General features: G+C 41.9%; 1 protein-coding gene across 3 annotated transcripts in view; it reads left to right on the forward strand.

The window, feature by feature from the left end:
- The window catches only part of VEPH1 (ventricular zone expressed PH domain containing 1), a 193,155-nt gene that overhangs the window by 79,853 nt on the left and 85,488 nt on the right, over positions 1-27,814 (forward strand). For all 3 annotated transcript variants that reach the window (XM_037046664.1, XM_037046665.1, XM_037046666.1), the window contains exons 7-9: positions 9,745-9,965; positions 24,775-24,984; positions 25,819-26,213. In XM_037046664.1, the coding sequence (XP_036902559.1) occupies positions 9,745-9,965; positions 24,775-24,984; positions 25,819-26,213 (826 nt within the window). The remainder of the gene's footprint in view (positions 1-9,744; positions 9,966-24,774; positions 24,985-25,818; positions 26,214-27,814) is intronic.

The raw sequence follows: 27,814 nt of genomic DNA on the forward strand, positions 1-27,814 counted from the left end.
AAAAGATTAAATCCCAAAAAGGCAAAAAAAAAAAAGAACATGTTATAATAGTAGAATATTTTTACTTCAGACACAAGACAAAATGAAAACATTGGGAAATAATTGCAAAGAAAAAGATCTAGCTATTTATAGATAAGAAGCTAAACTTGGGTTCAGGTCTCTAAGAAAATCCTGTTATACTGTATTTTGACAATGTTCCATTTCAAAAAAAGGAAACAAGCTTTCTCAGTTAAATGAGCATATTTCACTTTCAGGTAAACATTTTTGGCAAGTTACCAAAATATCAGTCCATATTTGCTTATATCAAGCTGGTTTGGGGTTTGGGACATTTCTAGAACTTCTGAATATTTATCAATTCACAAAACATGTTAACTGGGAAAAAATTAAGGGGTAAGTGGCTTCTGAGATAGCCTGTTTTCAGTTTTTGTGATAATTCAAATATATCTGTGTTTAGTTATATTGACACTAAAGCAATAATAGCTCTCATTTATTTAGCATTCCCATGTGATGTTTCTAACTTACTGAATCCTCAGTGACTTTATGCATCAGACGCTGATACTAATCCATTTTGTAAACCGAGTCATGGTCCTGACCAGTGTGGCTCAGTTACTTGGGCATCTTCCTGCAAAGTGAAGGGTCATTGGTTCAATTCCTGGTCAGGGTACAAGCCTGAGTTGTGGGTTTGGTCTCCAGTTGGAATGCATATGAGAGGCAAACTAGTGATGTGTTTTCTCTCACACCAATGTTTCTCTCCCTCTCTTTTCCCCCTCCCTTCTCCTCTCTCTAAAAATAAACAAACCAATAAAATCTTTAAAGTGAGCCATGAAGATAAGTAATTTGCCCGAAGTCCATGACTGGCCAGTCAGAGTGCCAGGATTCGGACTTACGAAGAAGGTTCTGAGTCTACCCTGCTACCACCACAACACAGCCCACCCCTGCTCAGCTGGGGGAAGTCCCATGGCACTGTCACATTTCTGCCCTGTGAGGGTGGGGTTTTCTCCATGAATATTTATCACATGTATTGACAATTTGAACAGCCAGTAGCCTTCCTTGCCTTGCTAGTCTCTTACTTGCCAGTTCTACTTTACCTGTAGAAAAAAAAAGCCCAAAGCTTAACCACTCCCTTTTTCTTTTAGGCAATGGAACAATGTAGGTGATTGCTAGAAGAAAGAGCTGTAACTCCCTAGACTGGGAGCAGTTTACGGAGGCAAGAGCAGCGACTGGGATGGGAAAATGCAACACAGGGCTCAGGCAGACCTGCTGAGCCCAACCGAAAAGCAGTGCGGGCAGATCTCTAACGACCCTGACCCAGTTATCATTTTGGCCTTTCTAAAAAGAGTACCTCTAAACACTTTGGTCAATAGAATATTTGACATTTTATTTTACATGTTAATACTTAAACTTGGAACAAACAGAACAGACGGTACCAAGAGTCTTCCAGTATAAATTGGACAAGAATCAAGGAAACCTCCAAGGAAGGTGCTCAGAGAGAGGAAGTGAGAAACACAGGGAGGAGCACATAGATGCCTTCAATGGTGTTGCTCACGTCCTATTTCATTACTTAAATATATTTGTATATATTCTTTCACTAGTAGCATTTACTCCATAATGTCAAAAAAGATTAAACATTTACTAGGTTTCAGCACACCCAATAGGAGCACCACATCATAAACATTTTACCAGGCATCTCAGGATCTAATTTAAAAGGGTTGGCAGATGAGTGTCTCTTTGGTTTTCTCATAATTACAGTTCTCACGCAGGGAGAATGCCCCAACTCTGTGTCTCAAACAAAATGGATTCCCTTTAAAAAAAACAAGAAAGAAAAGTCACTATTTTAACCCTTCTTTTTTTTTGTTTCATGTGAAGAACAAAGAAAGAAAAAATTATTTCAAAATATTTTATGTTCCTCACATTTCTCATATTCTGCTGTAGACAGTTGAGTTGCAAAAAGCAAACTGCCATCACCCATCTTCAATCTGCCCACCCAGGTTGGGTCATGTACATGAAAGAATGTATAATGAGGACAAGCATTAATATGTGGGTAAATACAGAGTTTGCATGGATTTTGGGTACATACTCAGCCCTTTGTGTCTGTGGATTCTGCATCTGTAGCTTCAACTAAGTGTGGATCAAAAATGTTTTTTAAAAAATGTTCCATTGTTGCTGATGTATACTATGTACTTAGACCTACAATGGTTGTGTCTGTACTGAAAATGTACAGACTTTTATTTCTTGTCATTATTCTCTACACAATAGTAGAATGACTATTTATATAGCATTTCCATGGTATAAGGTAATCTAGAGATGATTTAAAGTGTATATGAGGATTGCATAGGTTATATGCAAATGCTACACCATTTTATATAAGAAAGTTAATTGTTCTTAGATTTTGGTATCTTCAGAGTATCTTGAAATAAATCCCCCACAAATACTGAGGGGCAACTGTGTAGTAACTTGCTGAGGAAAGAAAGTCTCAGTTTAAAGCCAATAAGAGAATCTGCCCATGGTGGAAAGTAGAGGGAAAGACCAACTGGAAGATATACTGGAGACTTAAACCAAACTCCATCTGACCTCGGGAAAGCTGAACTCAACATGATAGCAATGGCTTAATGCAAAGTCATGTCTTAACAGTTTAGAATATCTTTCTACTCTGTCGATATGACTTTCCAGTTTGGAGTGTCTTTCAACTCTGACCAAGATAGAAGCAGACATTTCTTTTATGGGATATCCACAAAGATCTGAGATCAGTCAATTGATCTATCTATCTTTCTATCTACCTCACAGATTTCATATTTGCAAATTCACCTACTCACTAGAGTGTGTTTGGAACCCCAAATCAATACTCAAGACACTTCTGAGGCCATTCACAAGCACACACAGAGCAGCCAAAAATCTGAGTTGCCCACCACACCTGTTCCCAGCTGAGATCGAACAAGTCGAAGGCCCACGTTCTTGTTTCAGCTCTTTTTGTAAATAAGTGTCTGTTGTTTTAGGGGCCTATTTAGTGCCACATTTTCCTCATTTTTTGTGCTCTTTTGTCAGTGATTTCACTGTTTAAAATGTCCCCCAAATGTAGTGTTAAAGTGCTCTCTAGTGTTCTTAGGGGCAAGAAGGCTGTGTGATGTGCCTTGTGGAGAAAATTCATGTAATATGTAAGCTTTATTCATGCTGTTGGCTCTGAGTTCAATTTTAATGAATTAACAACATATAGTAATTAATATGTTTTTAAATGCAAACACATAAAACAAGATTTTGTGTTGATAAGTTGATGAAAATGTGTGACCAGGGGCTTGCAGGAATATATTATTGTATTTTTCCTAGAAGCAATACCTCTGTATTTACTAATTCAGTGTTCAGAGTGACTTTTAAGAGCATAACTGCCATAACTGATTATGTGTATGGACACACACACGGAGAGGGAGAGACAGCAATGATACATCGTTATGGTCACCAGCAATGTGAGTCTACTGAGCAGAGTTGACTGAGCAGAGTCGTCTAAGGTGAAATAATCTCCCACCTACTCGCAGACTCCAGAGTAGGGTGACCAACTGTTTCAATTTTCCTTTGATTGAGGGCTTTCCCAGGATGAGGAACTGTCAATGTTAAAGCTGGAGAAACCCCAGGACACATTGAAAAGAATTAGTTCCCCTACTCCAGTGATTCTCAAAGCTGAAGAATTGGGGTAGGGAGACAGACCCATATAAACCCCTCAACCTTTGCTCTGGAGCTAGTAACCCCACCACCATTAATAAAGAGACTCATGGAGCAAATACATCACACCCCCCAGCATCTAAGCTCCATTGGTCTGTCCACTCAGGCTTCTGAGGACTCCTAAGGAAGGAAGCCAACAGTCTGTTGAGAAAACACTGATGTTTGATTTACATTTCTAATGGTCCTCGCAGGTGACTCTGGTGTGTGGAGACTTCAATGAGTTGAACTACAAAGAAATGCAATGATTTTGCCATTATAAAATTTAAAAAGCCATAACTGACAATAAAAAAGCAAGAATAACAGATGCTGGATAAAATATTTTCATGCAGGCAGCTACATATGTTATTTTCTTTTACTCGTTTGTAAATTAATAAAGGATAGAAGAGAAAAAACTGTAGATTTTAGGGCCAAATCTACATTTTCTAAATCAGCAAATTCTCAAAATTTTAGAGTTTTGGGACTCTATACAGGGGTGGGCAAAAATCGGTTAATAATCATAAATAATACAATAATACATAAATAATCTTATAAGAATAAACTCTCATTTCCCTGTACTCACAACTGTAAACCTACTTTTTCCCACCTCTGTATAGACCAGTCATTCTCCACCCTGGCTGCACATTAGAATTATCTGGGAGGTTTAAAAATTCCTTTGCCTGGACCACACCCAATTTGATGAAATTATATAAGAAAGAGGGTGGGAGGTTGCAGACGTTAGAATTGTTCTGAAAGCTGCCAAGGTGGTTTGAATGCACAGCCAGAGTTGAGAGCCACTGTCAAGGAGAATGGTGTTGAGGAAGGGTCTCAGGAGAGTCCTGCAGAGCCGAGCACTATAATCGGTTGGTGATGCTGCTGCAGGTGCAAAGGAGAGGAAGGTCGAGGCATACAGGGCCACACCAAATGGTCTTTGTCCACCCAGACAAAGTGGAAACATCGGACTCAGGAATCGGGCAGGTCTTCATTTAATCTTGCTCTGTCACTGCAACTCTATCTCCTGTGTGATCTTGGTCAAATGATTGGGCTTCTTGACATCAATACTCTCCCTGATACTTCTTTTGCAAGGTTGTTCTGAGGGTTAAGTGAGGAAGCGTATGCCAAGTACCTGGTACGTAGTGGATGCTTAATAAAGGGAAATTGTTGTCATCATAACCAAGCACTCCCACTTTCATTTTTGTCTACATTCTGAATTATGTTCTGTTATCCTGACAAAGAATGACGAAGGAGTTTATAAGAGTGGCAGTATTTTAAAAACAAAAGCAAACAAACTGATACAAGTGAGTGGAGAGGCCAACACAGTTTTGCAGGCATATCATCAAGCTCAGGGATCAGCACATCGGGGCTTGTGAGCCACTTCCAGCCTCATGTATGTGTTTACTTATTGTCTGGAGTGGTTTCCCCACAAAAAGGCCAAATAGCCCAGGAAGCCAGAAATATTTACTATCTGGTTCTTTACAGAGAAGTTTGCTGACACTCGACTTCAGTTCACTAATTCTCAGTGTGATCTATCAGCCCAATAATGTAATATTCGTCCACCATTGACCTTTTCCACTGTATTAACATTTGCACTGAAACAAAAACAATGATGGGTAAACCTGTTAGTGCCTTAGCACAAATCAAGACAATGGCACCCAAATATACGCACAGCCGTATTCTTCACCTCCGCGTCCTCGCAGGGGGAAAAAGAAGCCAGTTTCACTTGAATCAGGGTTTCTCAGCCTTCGTCCCGGGGCGACGTTTAGCACCATCCCTGGCCTCTATCCACTAGGTTCCCACTCCAAGCCCTTCCTCCCATTCCCCAGCTGTAAAAACAAAAAATGTCTCCATATATATTTTTTTCAATTTGTCGATTTTATCTTCCAGAGGTATAATTCAGATAAACAAAAACTCTTTGTGGTCTTCTATAATTTTGAAGAGAGCAAAGGAGTCCTGCAACCAAACAGCTTGAGAACTGCTGGGTTACTTTGTATTTATTTACAAAGTATACACAATGTTTATATCACTAAATCAAAAATCATTCAATGAAGGGACCTCGTAACTGATCATGAATAACATATAGAAAAAAGGAGTGAAAAAAATTGTGCTTCAGTGGGTTGGAATTGTTGACAGGAGGGGCTAGGGTACAGCCAGCGAGGACACAGCTGAAGAAACAGAGAGGGCAGTGTGACTTTGAGCAAGTGAGTCTTCTACCTATGCCTAAGTTTCCCCCTTTCAAGATAACACTGATCACAGGACTTACCTCATAGTGATATTGGGAGAAATACATGAATAAATACACTAAAATGTGTACAATAGGCTTGTCACCTAGATTAAGTGCTCTCTGTGGGTCAGCTATTATTATTTGAATAATAAATAATTAACTTATGTCAGAGGGGATGAGATCAGGCCTGCAATTAAGGCATACAGGTGCTGTTGACCCTGTGCCTATAGTGGGTGACTGAAAAATGCAGTTACTGGCTCCAGAGTCAAAACATCACAGAGCCAAGAAAGAAATCAGGACCTCCCAACCTCCTCCTCCCCTAACATCACACTTTCTAATCCAAAATTATATCTGTTACCCCTGTGAGGTACATGGACATGTTCCAAGCTTTCAGAAAAAAACATGTGAGTTTGACTTGGTTTCGTATGTTAGTTCCAGAGCGATGATTTTTCTTGTTCTTGCACCGTGATTAATTTCCCTTCAGCTCATTTTGGCCACCAGAAGACCAGCCAGCATTGTGTTGATTTCAGCAAATACCCACTAAGCCATCTTTACCTGTAGGAAGAATGCTATAAAGAAAGGGCTTGCTAATTTCTACAATAAGAATTCTTAATGAAACCACAGTGTGACACTTAGATAAAGCAAATGAAAAGTTTGTGACATCACATAAAAAAGTTGCTAAAGAGGAGTTTGAATCAGAAGCTGAGGAAGTTACTTGAAATTTGAAATTATGTTCTCAGTAAGAAAATGTCACCTCTCCTGTGCCCCAGTTCTTACATTTTCTGTCCTCTCTGTGCCAACCAGGGTGACGTTTACTGTAGCAATCCTCTATGGCTACTGAGAATGTTGGGTTTAGATTCTAATGCCGTGTTAAATCCATGTGCCACCTTCTCTTTGAGCTCTGACCTGACTACACCAATTGACATTGATACCCTACATTGGACTCCCAGCTCTGCCCCGTTTTTTCTCAGGTTCACTTCTCCATCCAACACACTATGTATTTTACATGTGCATTCTGTTTATGATCTGTTGCCTCATTATCCTGGCAAGAATTTTCATCATTTTTCTTCAGTGCTGTGTTCCTGGCTTCTACGACAGTGGCAGGCATATAGTAGGGACCCCACATCCAGGTTTTGCCTTTAAATGGAAAATAGAAAATGTCCCTGTGATGCATTGCATGCCATGTACTCACATGTGGAGCTTTGCACGAGTGAAAGCAACTATGTGGAGGTATCTATCTATATATATATATATATATACATATGTCTCAAGAGCACTTATGTGTCTTTCTGCAACTTGGCAATTGGATGAGACAAATGTAAAACAGGCTGTCAGGAACCTGTTCTGTTGCTCCTATTTTTCACTCATCTAATATTTTTATCCTTAAATGAATAACTATCTCTTCAATTAGCTGTTGAGCTTTGTACTCTACTTCCCCCAAAAGATGTTCCAGTATAATGGAATCTTTGAAAATCGAGTTAAGTATTAAAGAGTAGGGAACTTCGCTGCTTGATTCTATTCTGTAATAAATATTTCTTGTAAAGCACAGGCTCCTTTGCAACTCCATACTCTATTTGTCAGGTCATATTTTAACATGGAAGTTTGCTTAAATCAATAAACCAAGACACTGGGTGTAGACTCTACAGCTCAGTTCTGTGCCAGGCAGATGATTGATGTTTGAGAAGTAGCCCCTTTAGGAGACCTGACTGGTACGTGTAACCTAGAGAAGTATAAATGAAAGGAGGATTGAGGGTCCCTAAGGCAGAGACCAGGTCTCACTTACTTACGTCATCTAGAGTCTAGCACACGCATATTACAGGCATGCAACACCTATTTGGTCACTGAATAAAGGCGAGTGTAAACAAATGATCGAGTGCTAAATAAGATTGTCTTTAAACAGTCTATAATGCAGTGCAAATTCAGATGGCAGAGGTCACTGGGGGCAGCTTCATGGAGGAGACAGGACGGTAGTTGGCAGGAATTACATCTTGAATGAAATTAAGGTTTCAAATGCTAGGCAAGGGATACAAGGGAATTCCTGTTTAGGAGAGTGATTTCAACCTGTGCCTCCACCACTTAAAGGGATTTTGAGCATCAACTTCCAATGTATGTATTTATTCATAATTATACATATTTTCTATTACACTAACATGATAATTTTAAAAAGATAAAAATGAGATTTTTTAAAGGAACTAAAAATGAAATAAGCCATATTTTAAATTATTTTTATGTATTTATTAACAGTATGTCATTATTTATATTGAGTACACATCTATATTTCAAATGACCTTCTTGCTCATTGAAAACGATTTTTGGATAAGTCCTACTCATATTTGATTAAATTATGTCACCTCCTAATGTGGATGATGAGGGGTTTTGATAGGGATAAAACGTAGGTCTGCCAAGCCACTTTCTTGGTATTCACTCATGACTGCACTGTTTGTATTGTCATTTATCTTCGGTTTCTTTTGGGCCACTGAGGAGAGTTTACTTGATTAAAGCTACGTAATACAATCTAGTCATTTGACCAGGCACATAAGCTCTGGAATGTGTTGAAAGATTCTTAAAGTAAACAAATGGGTTAGTGTGTCTTGTGGAGAAGAGGTGAGCTTTGGACACTGGTTTGATGCATGACATTACCCGACAGATGGATGGATTAGGGGTACCATTGACCAGGCCTCTCCTGGGCAGACAGAGTGAGTGAGTCACAGGCTTGGAGACTGGCCAGAGAAAGACACAAAGTTGGGAAGGGTAGATGTGTGGGGTAAGATTATTAATGATGGTTGAGAGGTTTGGACCTGGCAAAATAGATTAATGAGTCTATTTACATATTTATAAGAAAGGAGTAACAGAAAAATAAGTTTTATTTTAAAAAAGTTTTCCTGGAGGTCAGGAAAAAATTTAAACCTCAAAGAAGCCAATTTAGAAGCACTATGAATGAAACTTATTGTTTAGCTTCAGCTAACTTTCTAAGTGAACTGCCATAGACTTGGCATCTGTAGGCCACGAGACCCTGATTTTCTTTTAAGATATAGACCTTTGTTCTTCATTGTTCTTTCTACCCCCAATTTGTTGAGGCATAATTGATGAGTTAAACTATAAGATATTTAAGGTGTACAATGTGATGACTTGATGTACACATACATCAAGTACGATTGAAATGATTCCCCTATTGGATTAATGAACATATCCATCACCTCACATATTTTAGGAAACTTCAGTTACACAGTACAATGTTATCAACTATAGTTACCATGTTATATATTTGGTCCTCAGACCATATCATCTTATAACTATGTTTGTAACCCTTTATTCTCCCTGTTTCCTCCATCCTCAGCCCCTGGCAACCCCTTTTCTGGTCTCCATTTGTATGAGTGTTTGTTTCTTTCAGATTCCACATGAAAAGTGATACCCTGTGGTATTTGTCCTTCTCTGTCTGGTTTATTTTACTTAGCATAATGCCCCCCAGTTTTATCCATGTTATGCAAATGGTAGGACGTCCTCCTTTTTTTATGGCTGAATAATATTTCAAGTATATATATATATATATGTATGTATTCAATATTACATTTTCTTTAACCATTCACTTGTCAGTAGACTTTTATGTGTCTTGGATCCTGTGAGTATCGCTACAACGAACATAGGAGTGCAGCTATCTCTTCAAGAAAATGCTTTCATTTGGGGGGAGGGGTGTATATTCCCAGAAGTGGGATTGCTGGGTCACATGGTAGTTCTATTTTTAATTTCTTGAGGAATCTCTGCACTGTTTTTCATAGTGGCTGTCGTTCTTTACCTTCCCACCGATGCTTGTACACGTTCTTCATTGTTCCTGGCAGGAGAGAGCCAGGAGCTGCCTGCCATTCCTGGTGAGTCAGCTGGCCAGCATGGAGCACTCATTTCACCACATTCTTCTACTGGAGATTAAGAGCATCACAGACACATTCTCCTCCATCCTGGGTCCTCAGAGCAGAGACATCTTTCGCATGAGCAACAGCTTCACTGCCATTGCCAAGCTCCTTACCCGACAACTGGAAACCACCAAGCCCAGAAGCGGCAGGTGAGCAGGAATTACTGTGGACTCAGGAATCTGTCATGAACCCATGGAGGCATAAAATAGACAGCTACACTTTCTTTTGCAGGCTTTAAGGTTTCTAAGGAAAGCCAGACACACTATCTCAACCTAGTAAATATTCTCAGTAAATATTATAACATTCATAAGAACTGTACCTAAATATAGGGTACTTTCAAACACCATCACTCAAGTGGTTCACAGTCAGGGCACATGACTGGGCTTTCACAGAAGTGCACACAATGAGCTATGGAGCATGAGAGGCATACTGACCAACAGCTGGGCAACTGAAGAGTGTTTCACAGAGAAGATGAAATTTCAATTCATTCCATGTTTACTGAGTAGCATCCATGTGCTAAACATCCAGTTGCACAGGGTGACTGAGAGTACCCCAGATAGGAGTAGAAAGGACACTGCAAATAGAAAGGACACTCCTCGCGTGCAAGCATAAAAGAGCTTAAGAGTGTGCGTCCCGGACTAAGGAAAAACAATTTGTTCAACGTGAGTGGTTAGAGGTCATCAGTGTAGGGTAGAGAGTAAGCTGAAAAGTTAGGTCAAAGGCAGATTATCAGAAGTCTTACATGCTGTGTCAAGCAGTGAGGAGTTTGCCCTATAAGCAACATGGAAGCTTGGAAAGATTTTAGTCTGGGGAATGATCATAGCTCTTCGCACAGTAATCAACAGATAGTAGGCACTCGAGTATTTTTCTCACCAAAGGACTAGGTGAATGAGGAAGTAGCTAACATTGTGGGGCACTGAATGGATCTCATCGTGGAGCACTGAATGAGCAGACTGGCAAGAGGAAGAGCGGGGCCAGGATGCTAGCACTGGAAACTTAATGATGGGCTCCTTCCATTGTGTTTGGTGGCGGGCGGGGNGTGTTTTGGGGGTGGGGGGGGGGGGGGGGGGGGGGGGGGGGGACTTAAGAAGTCTGGGTAGATCATTATAATGAAAGAGGTTGGGACGATGAGGAATTAATCACTAGTAAGATGTGTGGTGAGGAGAAGGGAGAGAAGAATGGATGAAAACCCAGAGAAACTAGTTTGAGTGACTGAATACACTTGGAAGATGATGCTGATAACCAAGAAAAGAGGCAGCAGGGGGTGAGCCAATCGGGAAGGGTCTCTTAGCACACTCTACAACAGAGAACACTAGCTGGCCAGAATGGTCATCAAAGTCAACAGTAGTTGTTCATCCAAGGAAGACAAATTGAAAGAACCTTTTTCTTTCAACACCACAGTATTGATTGAGCACATAAAAATCTATTGTTGCCTTGTTCATTGTAGATACCTACATACCAGGGTTTCTAGCTTTCATGCCATTCCCATTTGGGCTAATTAATTCTTGGTCGTGAAGCTGTCTCGTGCATTATAGAATGTTTACCAGCACAACCAGCCTCTACCCACTGCGTGAGAGTAGCAACCCTCTCTTTCAGCTGTGACAACCACAGATGTCTCCAGACATTCCTAAGTTGCCCCGAGTTGAAAACCACTGCTATATACATATTACATTAAAAACTAGCATTTTCCACAGACCGATGGCCTGCCTAGCAACAGCCCACACACAGCCGCATCCAAGAAATCCAGACCCAGCCTCATGAAGGGATGGTTTGTCATTTATATGCAAGCACACATCCACTGCTGGCCAATTTTTGTGGTGCGGTTTTGGAAATTTTGTTTAGAGTTTCTACAGCTGGCGTTTGGGGGAGCCATTTTGTGTTTGGTGCACAGCCGGCCTGCTATTTCTTCTGCCAGTGAGACTGACATATGCATCCGATGTGAAAACTAGGCACATGTTCTGGCCAGCCGTTAACCCATTCTCTGTTGCCTCTACAAATGCAGAGTTGCGAGAGGCCAACTGACATCTGTGAGATTATATGCATGAAAAAGGTTTATATAAAGGGAAAACGTGTCCTACATTAGGCATTCTAACAGGAAAATTAATCCTTAATGAGTAAGCCCAATCTAATCAGCAATAGACAATTTCCCCATGAAAAGAAGAATTTAGGAGGTATGTAGATAGGAGGAAAAAAATAAGATCTCACTATCAAAATATGAGTCCTTGTGTATGAGAGTGCATTTAAGGTTCTCCTCACTTTATTATTTTTGAGGAAAATTAAATGTGAAGAGATAAAAGGTCACTAGTCACCTCATACACTACCACCACTGCCGCCGCCACCATCTCAACCTCTTCAAATCAAAACACTTCACCCAGTTCAGCCCTCCCTGTCAATCTCCTTCTAATCGATGATAATTATTCAGTGGGAAATGCAGAATGCTGGTGTGGACAGCCAGCCTTTTGTATTGACTGCTCATCCTCCCTGGGCTGGTTGCTAAGGCTTCTCTCTCAACGTCTTTTCCCTGAATAGCCTTCCATTGTGACCATTTAGCTTCAGTAATTTTAATCCGTGCCCCGCAACACAGAAAGGTCAACGTTTTTGTCTAAAACATCCAGCAAAGTCTGGTCCTTACAATTGGAGAGGAAATAAATAAGTGAAGAGAGCTTGAAAGAAAATTAAAGATGATAAAATTCAAAACAGATGTCATCTAATTTACGAATCTGACACACAGCCCAGCAGGCCAGATTTTAGACTTCAGGCCAAAACTACAAGATTATCAAAAGAAAAACAATTAGCATCCTAGAGAGAAGAAAAAACTGAAGTAGATAGGAGCCTTCTTCATTGGAAATGACTCTGAATGAATTGGGTGAGCTTTACTAAATGCGTCAGGTAAGCACATTTGCACCTTTCTTATTCCTGTGTTTTAGAAGGAAAAAATGTTTCTATCTAAATAATAAACCAACCGAGGCTGAAGAACAGGACAGCCAAGCAAAGCATTTAGATTTTCAAATTAATTCCAGAAAAGCAGAAGGGGGGATAACAGCAATTGTGGATTGAAACAATGTGTTGAAATGGGGGAAATGTCGATACCGTTTGAAACTCTGTGAGCCTTCAGTAGTTAGTCTTCTGGGCAGCCACTATCCCCTGAAGTATCTGCCTGCCAGGACCCAGGGGAAGCTGGGGAAGGAGAAGGTGAGTTCTGGCAACTGTGGGCTGGTTGAGCATCGAATGAGCAGAGACTAGAAGGTGCCTTTGCCAAGCACATGTGGCGCTGCAGTGGCTGCTCTAATCAGGCATCGTCGGAGTTGGGGACAATTTGTCATAGGTGGTCTTAGTAGGAGGTTCGGCTCAGGCCCCAGTTGGGGATGGAAACTTTGAGGAATGGAAACTGTGGAAAGAAGGCAGGAGGGGAAGCAAATAGGAGAAATGAGAAACAGTAGGGAGGAAAGGTGGCAATAGGAGAGAACAAGGGGAAAGCAGGGACAGAGCAGGGAGGGTCCCTGTGGAGCCCCAAGTCCCAGGGCACAGTCGGGTGACACTTAAAGAGCAAGGTGACACTTTTCTCAGACCCACCTTTCACACCTTTGCCAAAACCATCAAAGTTGTCAAAGAAAAAGTTGCTTCTAAAAAAGTTTTAGCACAAAGCATGTGATGAAAACTTTCCCAAACCTCTGGCTCCGTTAAATGAGGAGTGTGTGTTTTTTGTTATTTTGGTGGTGATGGTGGTAGTAGTGGTGAGATTTTGTGTTTATTTTTTGTTTTAAAGAATCAGGCCTTGGAGGGAGAGTGGAAAGGAGAATGAAAAGTAAATTATAGTCAAAATCAATCGGGTAAATCTGATTTCGGTATCCATGGAAAGAGATGACAGATGGAGGGAGAGAAATAAAACTTTCTGTGGGAGAGAATGAATGGAAAGCAGAATAAAGGAGATCAGATTCATAGGAGAAGGGCTCCGGGAAAGCTGCCCTCCTTGGAGTAGCCCCAGCGTTTTGGTTTATCCTAAGTTTCATGCAATGAACATAAAGAAATGGATGACAAGGGAGCGCCAGGCATTTGAGTTGATGTATGGCCCTAATGTATAGACAAGCAACAAGGCCTGCAAAGACCCTTTGCAAACTGTGAGACCCTTTGTGACCTGTCATTCCAGAGTCCCCATCCTAACATCCTGGGAGTCACATCAGAACCTAACTCTGGGTCATATACAGTCCCCGAATGCACCATCCAAGAGCTTAAGAATGATGTCTCTGTATTGAGTCCACAATAGAAGTTGTAGAGAGCGGGGTGGGGGTCAAGTTCTTCTGTATAATTTTGCAAGGAAGACTGTGAGTCTGGTGGTCTAATCAAGTTTTTTTGATGAGATTTTATTTACTTATTTTTGGAGAGCAGCAGAGGGAGGGAGGGAGAAGGAGAGGGAGAGAAACATCCATGTGAGAGAGAAACATCTATAGGTTGCCTCCAGAACACACCCCAACTGGGGCCCGAATTCTCAACCCAGGCATGTGCCCTGACTGGGAATCAAACTGCCAACCTTGCTTTTTGCATGAAGATACCCAACTGGGCCACATTGGTCAGGGCTGATCAAGCTTTTAACTAGCTCTCACCACAGGACAGATTCCATGCTGGGGTCATTTACTGTTATATTGTTTAATCCTCACAGCAAGAAAGTCTTTAAATATATATAAGGATTACAGAGGCATATGGAGTAAACCTTGAGGAAAGGCAAAAATAAAATAAAATTCTCTACCCAAGTCCTACTCCCTTCCAAGTCCATAATAGTTCTTAGTGGGTAATAGTGTAAATCCCCAGATATAAGCTCACGGAGTTTCCTTTCCTTTCTTCCTCCAGTATAGTTCAATGGATCCCAAATTTTAGTGTGGATGAGATGTACAGCGGTCATAGGACATCATGGGTAATTCAAAGGAAATTTAAAGGCATGTTAAGGGTGACTTTTGCCTTTTGCTTCTGAAAGTAGTACCCCACTAACCTTTATTATTACCTTCTAGAAAGCCCTTTTCGTGCCCCTCTGCCTGTTGAAGTCTGCCCTTCTCCAAGACTCCAGTTTGCTTCCACTTGCCCGTAAAGTCTTCCCCTCTCACCCCTGCCCATAGACACCTTCTGTCCTCAGCTTACGACAGCTCAAACTGCTTCTCCACTTGCCCACACTCACGGTCCTGCGTTGAGTGTTAGATATCTTTCCTGTGCCCCTCCAGTGTCCCTGAGACTTGAGGGAGCTAATATGCAGAGCATTTGCTCAATGGAAAGAAAATAGTCTTAAAAGTGCTTATGAGAACTCCACCTTTTTTAGGCAAGATGTGTTTACACAAAGAGAAATTGATTCTTTGCAAGGAACTGTTGGCTCAGGGAACGTACACGAGGAGGTTCGGGAGCATAATTAAAAACATATGATGTTCTGGTCAACACTGCTCCCCTGCTTAGAAAAAGCTAAGTGAAATTTCACCCCACCAAGGTAACCAGAGTTTTAATAAATAATACTTATATCTTTCCAATCTAGAGAGGCCTAAGCTGGTCACTTGCATAAAAGGAACATCATAACAGTCATTTGTGGCAGTAGCTGTGCCCATTGTTACTTCTCTCTGCATAGGGAAGCAAGGAAGGGTTCAGGGGGGTTGCCCCTCTTCTTACTACAGAGGTTAAGTCTGACATGTGGTACCATTTACGTTCCATCTGTTGTTCATTTACTCCACCATTTGTCCCTCCTTAAAGCAGCATTTATGGTGATGTGAAGGTCTATAAAGGTATTTCAGGAATTCAGCAAGAGATATAGGTGGGAGACATCATTACCAGCCTTGGAGACAATGAAGGAAGCCCAGGAAGTGTGAGGCCCCAGAGGGCTGACTCGGCAAGTGTGGACACAGAGGTCTGGGGGTGGGGGCAGGGCAGCCCCGCCAGGAGGGTGAGCGGCGCAAGTTACAGCTTTTCCAGGGGAATCAGGCCCCTTTCCTGTAACCCAGCAGTGTTCAAAATATGAGACACCCGAAGAGGAGAACAGCTTTTCACCGAGCTCCTACGGCCTGGTTTCCCGTTACATACGAGACAGGAACACCAAAGCTCTAGCCTGGAGGAAAGGAGAGGCTGTGCTGTGGGGGAGAGGTGCGAGGCACTCGACCCTTCCAGCCCCTGCGGAGAGGTGACAGCTGAGGCTAAAACAGTCCTTGCTCGACCCGATGACCTAGCTCTTTGCTATTTTGGTTCCCTGATGCTCCCTGTTCCTTTTTGGTATCAATCATAATTGAACTCTGCGGATGCTATTTGCGTGACATTTCCTGGGTTTTGAGCATCTTCTCAGGTTTGGTTGAAGGGGATGCCAGAATTCATGTTTCAGATCACTGTGAAGCATTGCTCCGTGATTAGATGTCAGTTCTGTTCTGGCGTCTGCTCCTATAGGCTGTTACTCAGAGATATTAAGGTAAAATAATTCTGGTTGGTTACCACACTATCACCAGTCCCGTAAGTCAGGGTGTCAAACTCATTTTCACCAGGGGCCACATCAGCCTTGTGGTTGCCTTCAAAGGGCCAAATATGATTTTAGGGCTGTATAATTGTAACTACTCCTTAACTAAGGGCAAGGAGCTCGGCGCTGCCATGGGGCGTAAACAAGGTGCTGGGTCAGATAAAACAAGGTGGAGGGCTGGATTCGGTCCCCGGACCTTGTGTTTGCCACCTGTACCATAAGTATTACTTATTCCTGGGGTAGATTCAGATGCAACCTTAACCAAACACCTACTGAGAGGTAGTGGAAGAAGGCTGTGAAGGAGAGTTAAATGCTGGGTTTACTGGTTGACCCTCAGTAAGTTACTCAACATCTCTGTGCTTCAGCTTCTCCACCTGTAAATGGAGAGAGTAATAGGGCCCGCCCCCCTGGGTTATGGGAGAAGCAATACACGTAGCAGACTAGAACAGAGAGCGCCTTGTGCCTAGAAAGCCCTCAGTAAATGTTACAGCACTAGTACCCTGCTCAGGTGGGCATTAGAGTAGAAGATGTCCCTTTGCGTGTCCCTCGGGCCACAGCTACTCAAAGTGCAGCTGGTGAACCAGCGCCCAACTGCAAACCGTTCCTTAGTATCCTGCACTAAGATGATCACAGTTGGAAAATAAGAGTTTGGAGCTTTTGTAGCAGTTCGGCATTGCTGCAACACCCAAATGCGTGATCCGTGTCTTTATTTCAGTCACTTTATTTGTCTGGTAATAAAATGTCTGTCTTTTTTTTCCCTGTCTTTTACAAAAATATTGGCCTGCGACATACGAAAATTAAAAAAACCAAAAGGGTGTTTGAGAAGCATTGTATTAGATCCTCAATGCAGCTGAGCCTGGAAAAATCTCAGAACTTTCTTTAATAATTAATATTTTGCTCCCCAAACTTTCCTTTGGGACCTAAGGAAAGAGATTTAGTAAGTGAAAGGTAATGAATACACAACATGTCAGCTGTGATTTAGATACAGCCATTGCGGAATGGCCCAGCTGAGGGAAAACCGTTGTTGATGGTCTGCACGTTTGTTATCAGGCAAAAGGTGGACTTTTTAGGAGCTGGCAGCCTGAAGGCTGTCAGCTAGATTTTGCAACAGGTACATGCTGAATTCCAGGGGGACTAGGAATTGCCCACACGCACAGGGTCACGTGTAGAGTTCCAGCTCAGTCATCAGTGTGCTTGACTGTAATTCCCCACTTCTGGATGGCTATTCTACCTATTAGAAATGAAGTAGGAGTGGAGCCAATGAGAAGATGTGCCACAGAGGAAAAGTGAACCATTTTCCTGCTCTTCTAGCCTCAAAAGCTAGATAGTGCCACGTGCGAACTTCTGCCCTTCCCTGGCCTAGTGTTCATTTTTAAGCAGATGCCGCAACCCCAATCCCCTCGGCCAGCTCCTGCCACCGGCTCGTGTTCCCAGACTGTAAAGTGAGGCTAGAGAAAGAGGAGCATACTGTTTTTACAGTTCTCACCCCTGATTACTACTTCTTTACACCCCTTTACAACATACAGGTGCTCTCGTGACTTGTGCCACATCCTGATGGCCATTCGTTAGGTTCCAGTGGCCTTCAGTTCGGGCCGCTGCTCATCCAGTCTGCCCATTCTCGTCTCAGAGATTTTGACTAGAGATCTGGGGGACAGCTGAACCAGCGCTTATCAGTGGCAAAAACTGACAAGATACCTTTGCCTCAAAACTGACAAAACCTGAAAGTCTTAAGGACTTTGAACCTGAAAGACAAAACTATGGACTAGGAACTGCATGCGGTTTACCAGGCACCATCTCCAAATACATCCCACGTTGTTTTAAGTCTCGCCTCCCGGCAGAATGAATGAAATCCTTAGGTGCCTTGCTTGATCAAGGGAAAACACCTCTGCCCCAGTCCACTTCAGATTATTTTTTTTAATCATCTGGACTGGTGCTTCTCAAACTTGAACATGACAGTGGGACACCTGAGGATTGTGATAAGATGTTCATTCTTATTTGGTAGATCTAGGGTAGAGCCTGAGATTCTGCATCTCCAACAACTTCCAAAGTCATGCTGATGCCCAGCGCCTCCCCTTTGAGTAGCAAGGGCAAGGGCGTTGCACTTCTGCCTCATTGATTTTGCATGTCCTATTCCCTTCGTGTTAGTTGAATGAAAAGTGAGCAAAGAACAGCATCTGCATTTGAGTGGTTATTTTCTCCTATCGGAGCTTTTAAACTTTTATTCTAATAGGAATTCGCTATGTTTGCAGTTGCTCAGAATTTATACATGAAGTAGAGAAATTTTAAAAATCAACTCTTTTCATGTCCCAGTTCTTGCATGCTCACCCAGAAGGAAGAATCCCTCTCCTTTAGTCCACACGCTGCTGGAGGCTGCAGTGGTAGGAGGGAAGGCCTCCCTGGCTTTGAGCAGAAGCAGCTCATCTTCCAGGCTTGGTGTCACTAGGACAAACTACCATTTTTAGTATCAAATGTCCATACTGGGCTACAGCCACCCAGGTTTTTACCATTTGACTTGTTTATGCCCATGCTGTATAGGCTGCATAGTCAAATCCATTATCTGACATAACACTTTCAGCAGTCTAGTGATGCAGTGTAATTAGCCCCATTGTTCAACGACAATAAGGAGAGGTGGAGTCTTAACGACCTTTGCCAGGTCCCTGACAAGCAGGATACTGGAGTCATGAACCCAGGTCTTTTCCCTGTAAAGCCATGTTCAACCATCTCCTCTTGAACCTCCTTTTGAAAACCTTGTGTGAATGAAATAAACCATAGTCAGTTGAGTTAAGCAAAGTTCTCCCAGTGGCATGCCCACATTCTGGTGCCCATATATCACTGAGCTCCTACTGGTCTCTGCTCTTACCCATCAAGCAGGTCTGAGCCAGGATAGAGCACCAAGAGCCTAGACTTATCATTGTTCTTTTCTTTAGTATGTGAGTATAGTGGTCAGCAGCATCACTCACTGTAATCCCAAAACAGACAATAGCACTGTGGGGTTGGGGGAGATCACCTTTGTCATTGTTATGGTGACTGATGACCCAAGAAGTTGTAGAAGAGTAATGATCATAGCATCCTGAGAACTGAGGGCTCTCAAGTGGATTTGATCCATTACCTCCTCCCACTTCTCTTTTAACAAGGTTAACTTTGCAGGAGTACATATCCTGGACATGGGACTGTAAGCCAAGTTCATTAAACATTAACTAGTAGTATTTTTCTTTGATTTAAGGAGCCAGGAAGAGAGGCTGCCAATCTCTCCATGCCTGCCAGCTTTATAGTCTCATCTCCCAGCTTAGTGAGAGCAGAAAGCTGCCCAAGGACCAATTTGTTTCCGAGGGGAGTCCCGCTCACACAGGGGGAGGTAATTAGGCCTTCCCCAGGCATCCCTAAAGGTATTTTTAAAAACTTGACTTTGGCAACAGAGACCAGAAATCATTCAGACTGGAAATCATCTGAGCCCCTTGTAATGTGGTGTGTTGAGTTAAAGCCAAGTTAATATTTAGGGGATTATAGAACTCTGACAAAGGTTTCCGTAAAATTACTTCTGGAGTTAGAAGTGACAAATGGAAAAGAAATAATAACCCCCGCCCACTGGCCTCCACCCCAAACAGGACCAAGGGCTCCATCATTTTTTCACATCTGGGGGGCATGTCCTTGCTCTAGAAGGAATGCAGAGTTTATCTCTGGAAAAGGCCTTTGTTTATGAACAAATTCTCTTTAATTCTTTAAAATTTAAAAACCAAGAGGAGAAGAAGCAGTGAATGTTTATGATAAACTCAGACTTTTATCTACCATTTCCTGAACTTCCAACGTATTAGAATCATAACTCGCCCTAACTCCTTGCCAGGAAAGCTGTGTGACCGGCACAGGGGGAGTGAGGGCCGGTGAGAGAAAGTTCTCCTTGGCCAACCTTGCAGCTCTGGTTGCCTTGGCGACTCTTCATTACTACCCCTGTCCCCTGCCTTCTGTGTTACACAAATTTCCAAATCAGGAAAACAATAAAGACTGTGTATAACAGAAAGTCTTTGCGGTGAGAATTCTAGTCATCAGCCTCATAACCAGAGACCAGACAATATACTGTTGCTTTTCTACCTTTCTTATTTAGCCCTTGGGCAAATCTCTCTTTTTGCTCCTCTTCATGCTCCTTGTTTCTCTCCACATTTGAGATTTATCCAATGACACCACCTCCCATGGACTAGGAAGAGTAGCCAGCACGTCATGAGCATATCCTAGAGCTCAGAAGGTTGGGGTTGCCGGGGTGCAGGCTGGCTTCAGATATCAGCATAGTCTGAGTTCATTTATTCCACAAAGAGTTCAGGTGCCTGTGTGGGCCAGGCACAGGGCAACAAAGATGAGCAGTGCAGGTCGCGGCCACCAAGCAGTGGGGGTTTATTAGGAATAGGGTTGCCAGATTTAACAAATAGAAATACAGGACATCCAGTTAAATTTTAGATAAAGGGAAAATCATTTTCATGATCAGAAAAATTATTTTAGTATAGTATAATACATTTTTAGTGTATTACATTAGGGACATAGTAAAAACTTTCAAAAAATGTTATTTATCTGCAATTCAAATTTGCCAGGGTATCTTGTGTTTACCCTGGCAACCCTTCCCCCGCCAAGTCCCTGAGACACCTGCCCTTCCCTCTTGGTGGACATCCAGGGATAAATCATAACTTCTCTCAAGCCCCAAGTCCCCTCCAAGGCATACGATAGACAGCTGGAGAGAGAAGGAAGTCATGCCTCCAGCTGGCAGAGCTCTGACTTGCTTGGGCCATGGCTTACTAACCAACACCTGGTTTTGGGAGACCAGGCAGGGAAAGGGAACAGTGCGACAGTCCTCTCCTGCAGTCTGATGCCATTGCCTTCTCCAGGGACGTCACTTCCCTCTGGGATATGGAATACTGATCAGCCTGTGTCTCAGCCACTGATGTTCTCTTCATACATTAACACAAAGTACACATAAGGCAGATTAAGTGCCAAAGCAACAGCAATAATGAAAGCAATTAATAATAATAATAATACAATCTAATGTCTATTGATCACCTGTTATGTGCTAGGTCTTCACCCTGGTTCTCTTCATTTCATCTTCCCAGCAACCCTATGAGTTAAGTGCATTATGGTCCCCATTTCACAGACGGAGAAATTGATATAAAGAGTACAATAGCTAAAAGATCTTTATAAGTAAGAAAATTTTATTTTTAAAAAATCAGAAATCAATCCAATAAAATTATCTAGGAAGANAGGGAACAGTGCGACAGTCCTCTCCTGCAGTCTGATGCCATTGCCTTCTCCAGGGACGTCACTTCCCTCTGGGATATGGAATACTGATCAGCCTGTGTCTCAGCCACTGATGTTCTCTTCATACATTAACACAAAGTACACATAAGGCAGATTAAGTGCCAAAGCAACAGCAATAATGAAAGCAATTAATAATAATAATAATACAATCTAATGTCTATTGATCGCCTGTTATGTGCTAGGTCTTCACCCTGGTTCTCTTCATTTCATCTTCCCAGCAACCCTATGAGTTAAGTGCATTATGGTCCCCATTTCACAAACGGAGAAATTGATATAAAGAGTACAATAGCTAAAAGATCTTTATAAGTAAGAAAATTTTATTTTAAAAAAATCAGAAATCAATCCAATAAAATTATCTAGGAAGATTTGCTATAATCATGTGAAATTTGACGGTTCCTTTGGGCGGGGGGTGTGGGAGGAGGCAATGCTGCTGTTGTTTCATGCAGTCCCGTAGGAGAGGGCATGTCAGCCAGAAGAAGAAAAGGGTGAGTGAAAGAGGGAGCTGAGGGGCCAGAGCAGGGCAGAGAGCTGGCCGGCAAGTTCGGAAGGACTCACCTCTCTGCCTCTGGCACAGACACTGCAGTGACAGACAGGTGGTGACACAGTGGACCCTCGAAGCTGGTAGGGTACTAAGTGTCCCCTGAGGCCCAATGTTACCTGAATTTCAGGGCCCCAGCTCCTAGACTTGACTGGTGGCCACCGTTTCAGCTTTTATCCCCAGCTAGGGCTGGAGGAGCAGTCTTCAGCCAGAGCTCAGGAAGCTGGCAGAGGGCCCCACGCTCGCTTCCACTGGGCTCGCGGAGGCTCGGGGATAAGACGGCCAGAAGAGGATCTAGAGTGTGAAACCTCCCTTCCTGCTACTGGGACTCTATGGGAAGAAACAGTAGTGACCCCTGGCTCCAGACCCCTATAGACTCACAGTGACCAGTAAGGGACAGTCGCTGGGACCACTCACAGCCACTGGAGATAAAGATTGTTCAGGGGGGAAAAAAGCAAAAAGGTTACATTCTCCTACATGCTCTTCGAGACGAGCCGTGGCCTCAGTGGGGGAAACTGCCTGGGCAGGAGGGGAGCTGGGAGACTTACTACCCTGCCCATCCTCTTCCATCCAGTACCCTGCTGGTGCTTTCCTTTGGCCAAACCTAACCCCAAAATAAAACTATTATTTTAACTGTCGTTGTAGCCCAGAGCTTTACATACAAAGAGAAAACTAGTAAATCCATGAGAAATTATTCCTTGAACCACTCTCCTGTTCTGAGATTTAAAAATTTGTGTAACGCTCAATATCTGATATGGGTATATTGGGGTGGACTCTGTGCTTTATGAATTTTTAAGTTTTGATAATCACAGCTATAGCAGTTTCTGAAACAGATTTTTGGGAAGCTACTCACATTTCATTTTTTAAATATAAAGAACCAGAGACATGGATAGAAAATAAACACTCCCAAAATTTCTCATCTTGAGAGGGCTTATTGGATCTGTTAACATTAACCTTGGCAATCATCAGGGTTTGTAAAATACTGTCCAATGACAGCACTATCTTGGTTTCATCCATAACTGGAAGTGAAAGCATTTTTGGCTGGGGGATGCCTGAGCCTCCCATCTGCGTTCAGGCAGCCAGTATCATCTATGAGTCAGAAAGGGAAACATGTTCATGACGAGCCCTTACTCCCATGTACGGATTCCTGAAATTGACTCATGTATGTTTCAGTCAAGCCTGGTATGGGTAATAAATTTTGCCTTATGTATGAAAAAACCACAGGAAGCCTATAAAATTATATGGAAAATATATTTAAATTTTGTCAACAAATAGTTTGTCGGACAGTAAACAGTGTCCTGGTGACCTAATGGACGATCTGCTCTTCTTCCCAGCTTACACCGTTAACACGTTTTCTTGGCTGGACTAACAAGGGGATTCCGATCACTGAGGATCCCCAACTGTGAGCCTTCTTTTAAGGCCAGGATCCCTCTCTTGGCCAGCCACAAAGGCTGCAGGATCCAACCCTACCAACCAGCCTTTCCCAGTGCTCACCAGAGACTGGGCCCAAGAATAGGTGGAATGTCACTGAAAAAAAAAAGCCACCAGCCCTTTTGCCTTGGCTTTTCTTTAAAAAGCAGTGCCATTTAAGAAAAAAATGTATTTTCTCACCCTCACCTAAGTACTATGCCAGGTTTATTTTGGCCCTCAGGGAAAAGTAGTCATATGTTTGCAAATGTCAGGATATTTCTGTAAGTTTGAGGTCTTTTCCTTGACCTTCAGGAGAAATGCTAAAAGAGCCAAGTAAATGCACACAGACAAGCCAACACAATCATTAAGCCATCTTGATGAATAGACTTCTAGGGATGATTAACCCTTGTGTTTATACATAAGAAGAGAGAATTAATACTAACCCCACATGATAAATAAAAATTAAAGTAGCTCCAGGCAGGCTCATATTGGAAGGCAGGTTAGGAAAGATCAATGGGACTGCATTTCTGTAATCACTCAGCACCTTAGTGAGCATCAGTGAACTATTTCTGCAGTTTAGCCATAGCTCCTAAAAAACATTATTCATCTAAGGCACTGTGTTTGCCCTTTCAAAGGTACTCCACAAATAGCCTCTGCCTTAAAGGAGGTCATTTTAATGACCCACAGACTGTTTTACAAATTCTGCTATTCAAGACATTTAGAACTATTAATATCATTCATGGAAAACTTCTTTTATCCTATATAAGATGTTCCTTGCTTTGTGAGATGAAAGTCACATTGATTTGTATAAAATTAACAGAACCGTGAGCTTACACTGTCCATTTGAAATGTTCTTATTCTATCAATTTCAGTACAGACAGATCAGCGCAGGTAGATTTTCTAGAAAATGTCTGGTGCAAATTTTATATGGAAGCCTTGCTTTGGAGAGCTAAACAGAATATGGTAGATGACCATAAAAACTGCTTTTTATTCTCTGAATCCTTCCAAGTATTTCTAATATAAAGTTGATGTAAACATCCGTGTTTCTAAACTTCTGGCAGAATAACCTATAGAAACAACTTCAAAGACCTATGTTCATAGTTGTTAATAAATGTTTGTTAAATGACTAATAAAAATTTATCAGGTAACATTTTGAGTTTTGAATAAAAAGCAGTTAGAGAGCCACACTTTTTTGAAGGGTATATGTGACCAGCATCTAATGCAACAACTTCCATTCCTTTAGGAGAAAAACCAGCACTGAAATCGAATTCCCTGAGAAGCTAGAAAAAATCAAGCTCACTGTAGCTGAAAATGAAGATGATGAAAAGCTCCAAGTTAAAATACAGGCTTTTGAAGACAAAATAAATGCTGAAAGCAATACCCCTGGGTCTATCAGAAGATATAGTTTGGGCCACATCTCCAAGGAAGAAAAAAAAGGAATTAGATTTAGCAGGTATACATTTTGCTTGGCTGGTTTTCAAAGTATGTAATTCATGTTTGCTGCTAGTTTTGTTATCACGCTGCTATTAGGTGATTTTTAAGTATCTTTTACCCATAGTCACTCAAAGTTCCATCCTTTCATGAATGAAATGTCTTCCATAATGCTTTAATTATCCAAAGAAGTTTCCTTTTTAAAAAAGAGAATACAGCCCTAGCTGGTGTGGCTCAGTGGATTGAGCACCTGCCTGGAAACCAAAGGGTCACTGGTTCAATTCCCAGTCTAGGGCACATGCCTGGATTGTGGGCCAGGTCCCCAGTACGGGGCATGTGAGAGGCAACTGTACACTGATATTTCTCTTCCTCTCTTTCTCACTCCCTTCTCTAAAAATTAATTAATTAAATATTTTAAAAAAACAGAGAGAATACAAATGGAAACAAACCTATGGCTTATTTTTAAAAAACACTTCTTAAATTCCATGGATGTGCTAATATTGAGAATGACTTATCAAAAGCTTTTCTTAACCTCTGATGAAAAAGCTGAAGTAGAAAAAGGAATATAAATATGTAAGTCCATCACCCTGTCCAGCAGAGTCTGCGACAGTATTCCAGCCAGTTGTGCCAATTTGAAATTGATTTCAAATCTTTGTTTTGGGAGGTGGTGTAGATCTTCAAAGATTTGGCTTATTACACAACTAGGCGGTCTATGTTTTATCAAATCTGTTAATAGCACCAGTTATCTGTTTCACAGTTGAGAGGAAATAACTTTTGCCCAGGGTTATTCTTTCTTTTCTTTGTCAACGAGTGGTAGCTCTCTCCTGTCTCAGCCTCCCTTTTGTTTGTCTTACAGGTCAAAGAGTTTGGCTTTGCACACTGTGCTAACAAAGGGCATGAGTTCTGATGACGGGGAAGTTGTTGAGAGTGGAGATATACCAGCCAGCATCTCTCTTTCAGAAATAGACTCACTTAGCCAAGGAAATAAGTCATCTTTTAAGGCAGACACTGATGGATCACAGCTGGGAAATTCTTCAGTTTCACACCCAAGTATTATACACATAGAATCAGAGAATCTGCCAGAAACAGTTAAAAAAAACTACAAGGAAGAAACTCTAGAGACCACTGTACGTCCTGTAGAATACCAAGATAAGCTCTACTTGCACTTAAAGAAGAACCTCAGCAGAGTGAAAGCATACGCTGTGGAAATCGGAAAGAAGATTCCAGTCCCTGATCAGTGTACCATTGAAGGTAAGTGCTCTGAACTCCCTAACTAAAGTTGAGAAATTTAAGACGCCACTGGGAAAAAACCCTCAAAATGATATAAGTTGTATTTTCTGGATCTTTTGCAAAATAGATCATTTTGAAATACCCTTACATTGTTTTAGTCACTTTTCCCCCCACTAAGGTCAATCATCTCTCTGATTCTACTTGAATCTACTCACGCGCCTCTGATTTTTTTTGAAACTCAAGATATATTGTTCCCAGATCCTTGTCCCTAGTATTCAGGAAAATCCTAGAGAGAGGTCTGTGGCCCCCAAAACAGGCTTTAGGGTAGGAGTCCGGCCAGAGCCATTTTTTCATCTACGTAATCATGCAAAGAAGCCATACATAGCTTTGAGCTCCACCCATCCAATCGACATTTATAAAGCAGCTACTCAGTGCCAGGTGCTATGCTGCAGACTGAGCTTTGTGTGAGATTCACCGATGACCCAGAGATACACAGTCCCTGATCTCTTGGAGATTAGAGTACAGAAAGAGAAGAGCAGCACCATCATAAGGAGGAGTGAGAGTGTGAGCTAGTCAGAAAACAAAAGACAAAGGAAGAAAAGGATATCAGGGTTTGACACTTCTCTTGGATGCACATTTTAGGAAGGTGCCCAAAAAGGTCAGAAAAATTTTAAGTGAAGACTGCATCAGTAGCGGTGTCTCGCCGAGCCATGCTGGAGATGAAGCAAGTATTGACATTGATCACATCTTTATTTACAGCTTTTGACAATTTGTTCATCATGGATTTTTTGTATTCATTTCAATTTGTTAAATATTATTTATCTTGAGTACCAGTTTCTGGTGCTTCCTTCATTTTGTGTCCTAGTCTTGTCCCTGGGAAAAGCGATGGGTTTGAGACACAGGCACTACAAACGGCAGGGTGCACGGGCAGGCTCGCCCTCTGCTTGTGTGTCAAACAGGTCTGGATGGCTCTAAGGCACTGTCAAGTGAATTAGATCTTCCCTACAATCATACTTCAGCAGCAGGCATGTTCTCCCCTTGAGATTTAGATGAAAGTCCCAGACTTCTCCTTGGACAGGACATCTTCTCAGAGGCTACAGCCCTCACTGAAAAAGCCATGGAGCCCATGCTCCAGCTGAGAAAAAAAACCATGGAGCCCATGCTCCAGAATCACAGCTGAGATGGTGAATCCAATTCATAGTCATCCACATACTGACCATCATGCCCTTAGGGGTTTCGGAGCCGGAGAATCCTTCCTAATCTACTCTCCACCCTTTCTCCCGCTCCGAACTAGGAAAGAATAGTCTCGTGGTAACAAAGGAGAGGGAGGGTGGTTCAAGGGTTTGGTAATGACGATTGTTATTATTTAACATGTCTGTGGAGATCTGACATTTTCAAAGGTGTCTACCATAATTTATTGATGAGTCTTCTTAAAACTTTTTTTAAATGGTGATAATAAAAGTGATATTGCTCATAGTCAATGTAACTTTTGGATAATTAAGTGCATCAGGACTTGGGAATAGCTAAAATCAATAAAGCCCAACTAACACAAACTCTTTACAATTGCCCATTGCACTAATAAGCTATGTATTTATGCACACATTGGAAAATTTAATATAAGA

This window comes from Sturnira hondurensis, unplaced genomic scaffold (genome assembly GCF_014824575.4).
Source record: "Sturnira hondurensis isolate 20B ecotype Veracruz unplaced genomic scaffold, ASM1482457v3 Scaffold0005279, whole genome shotgun sequence".
Classification (NCBI taxonomy): domain Eukaryota; kingdom Metazoa; phylum Chordata; class Mammalia; order Chiroptera; family Phyllostomidae; genus Sturnira; species Sturnira hondurensis.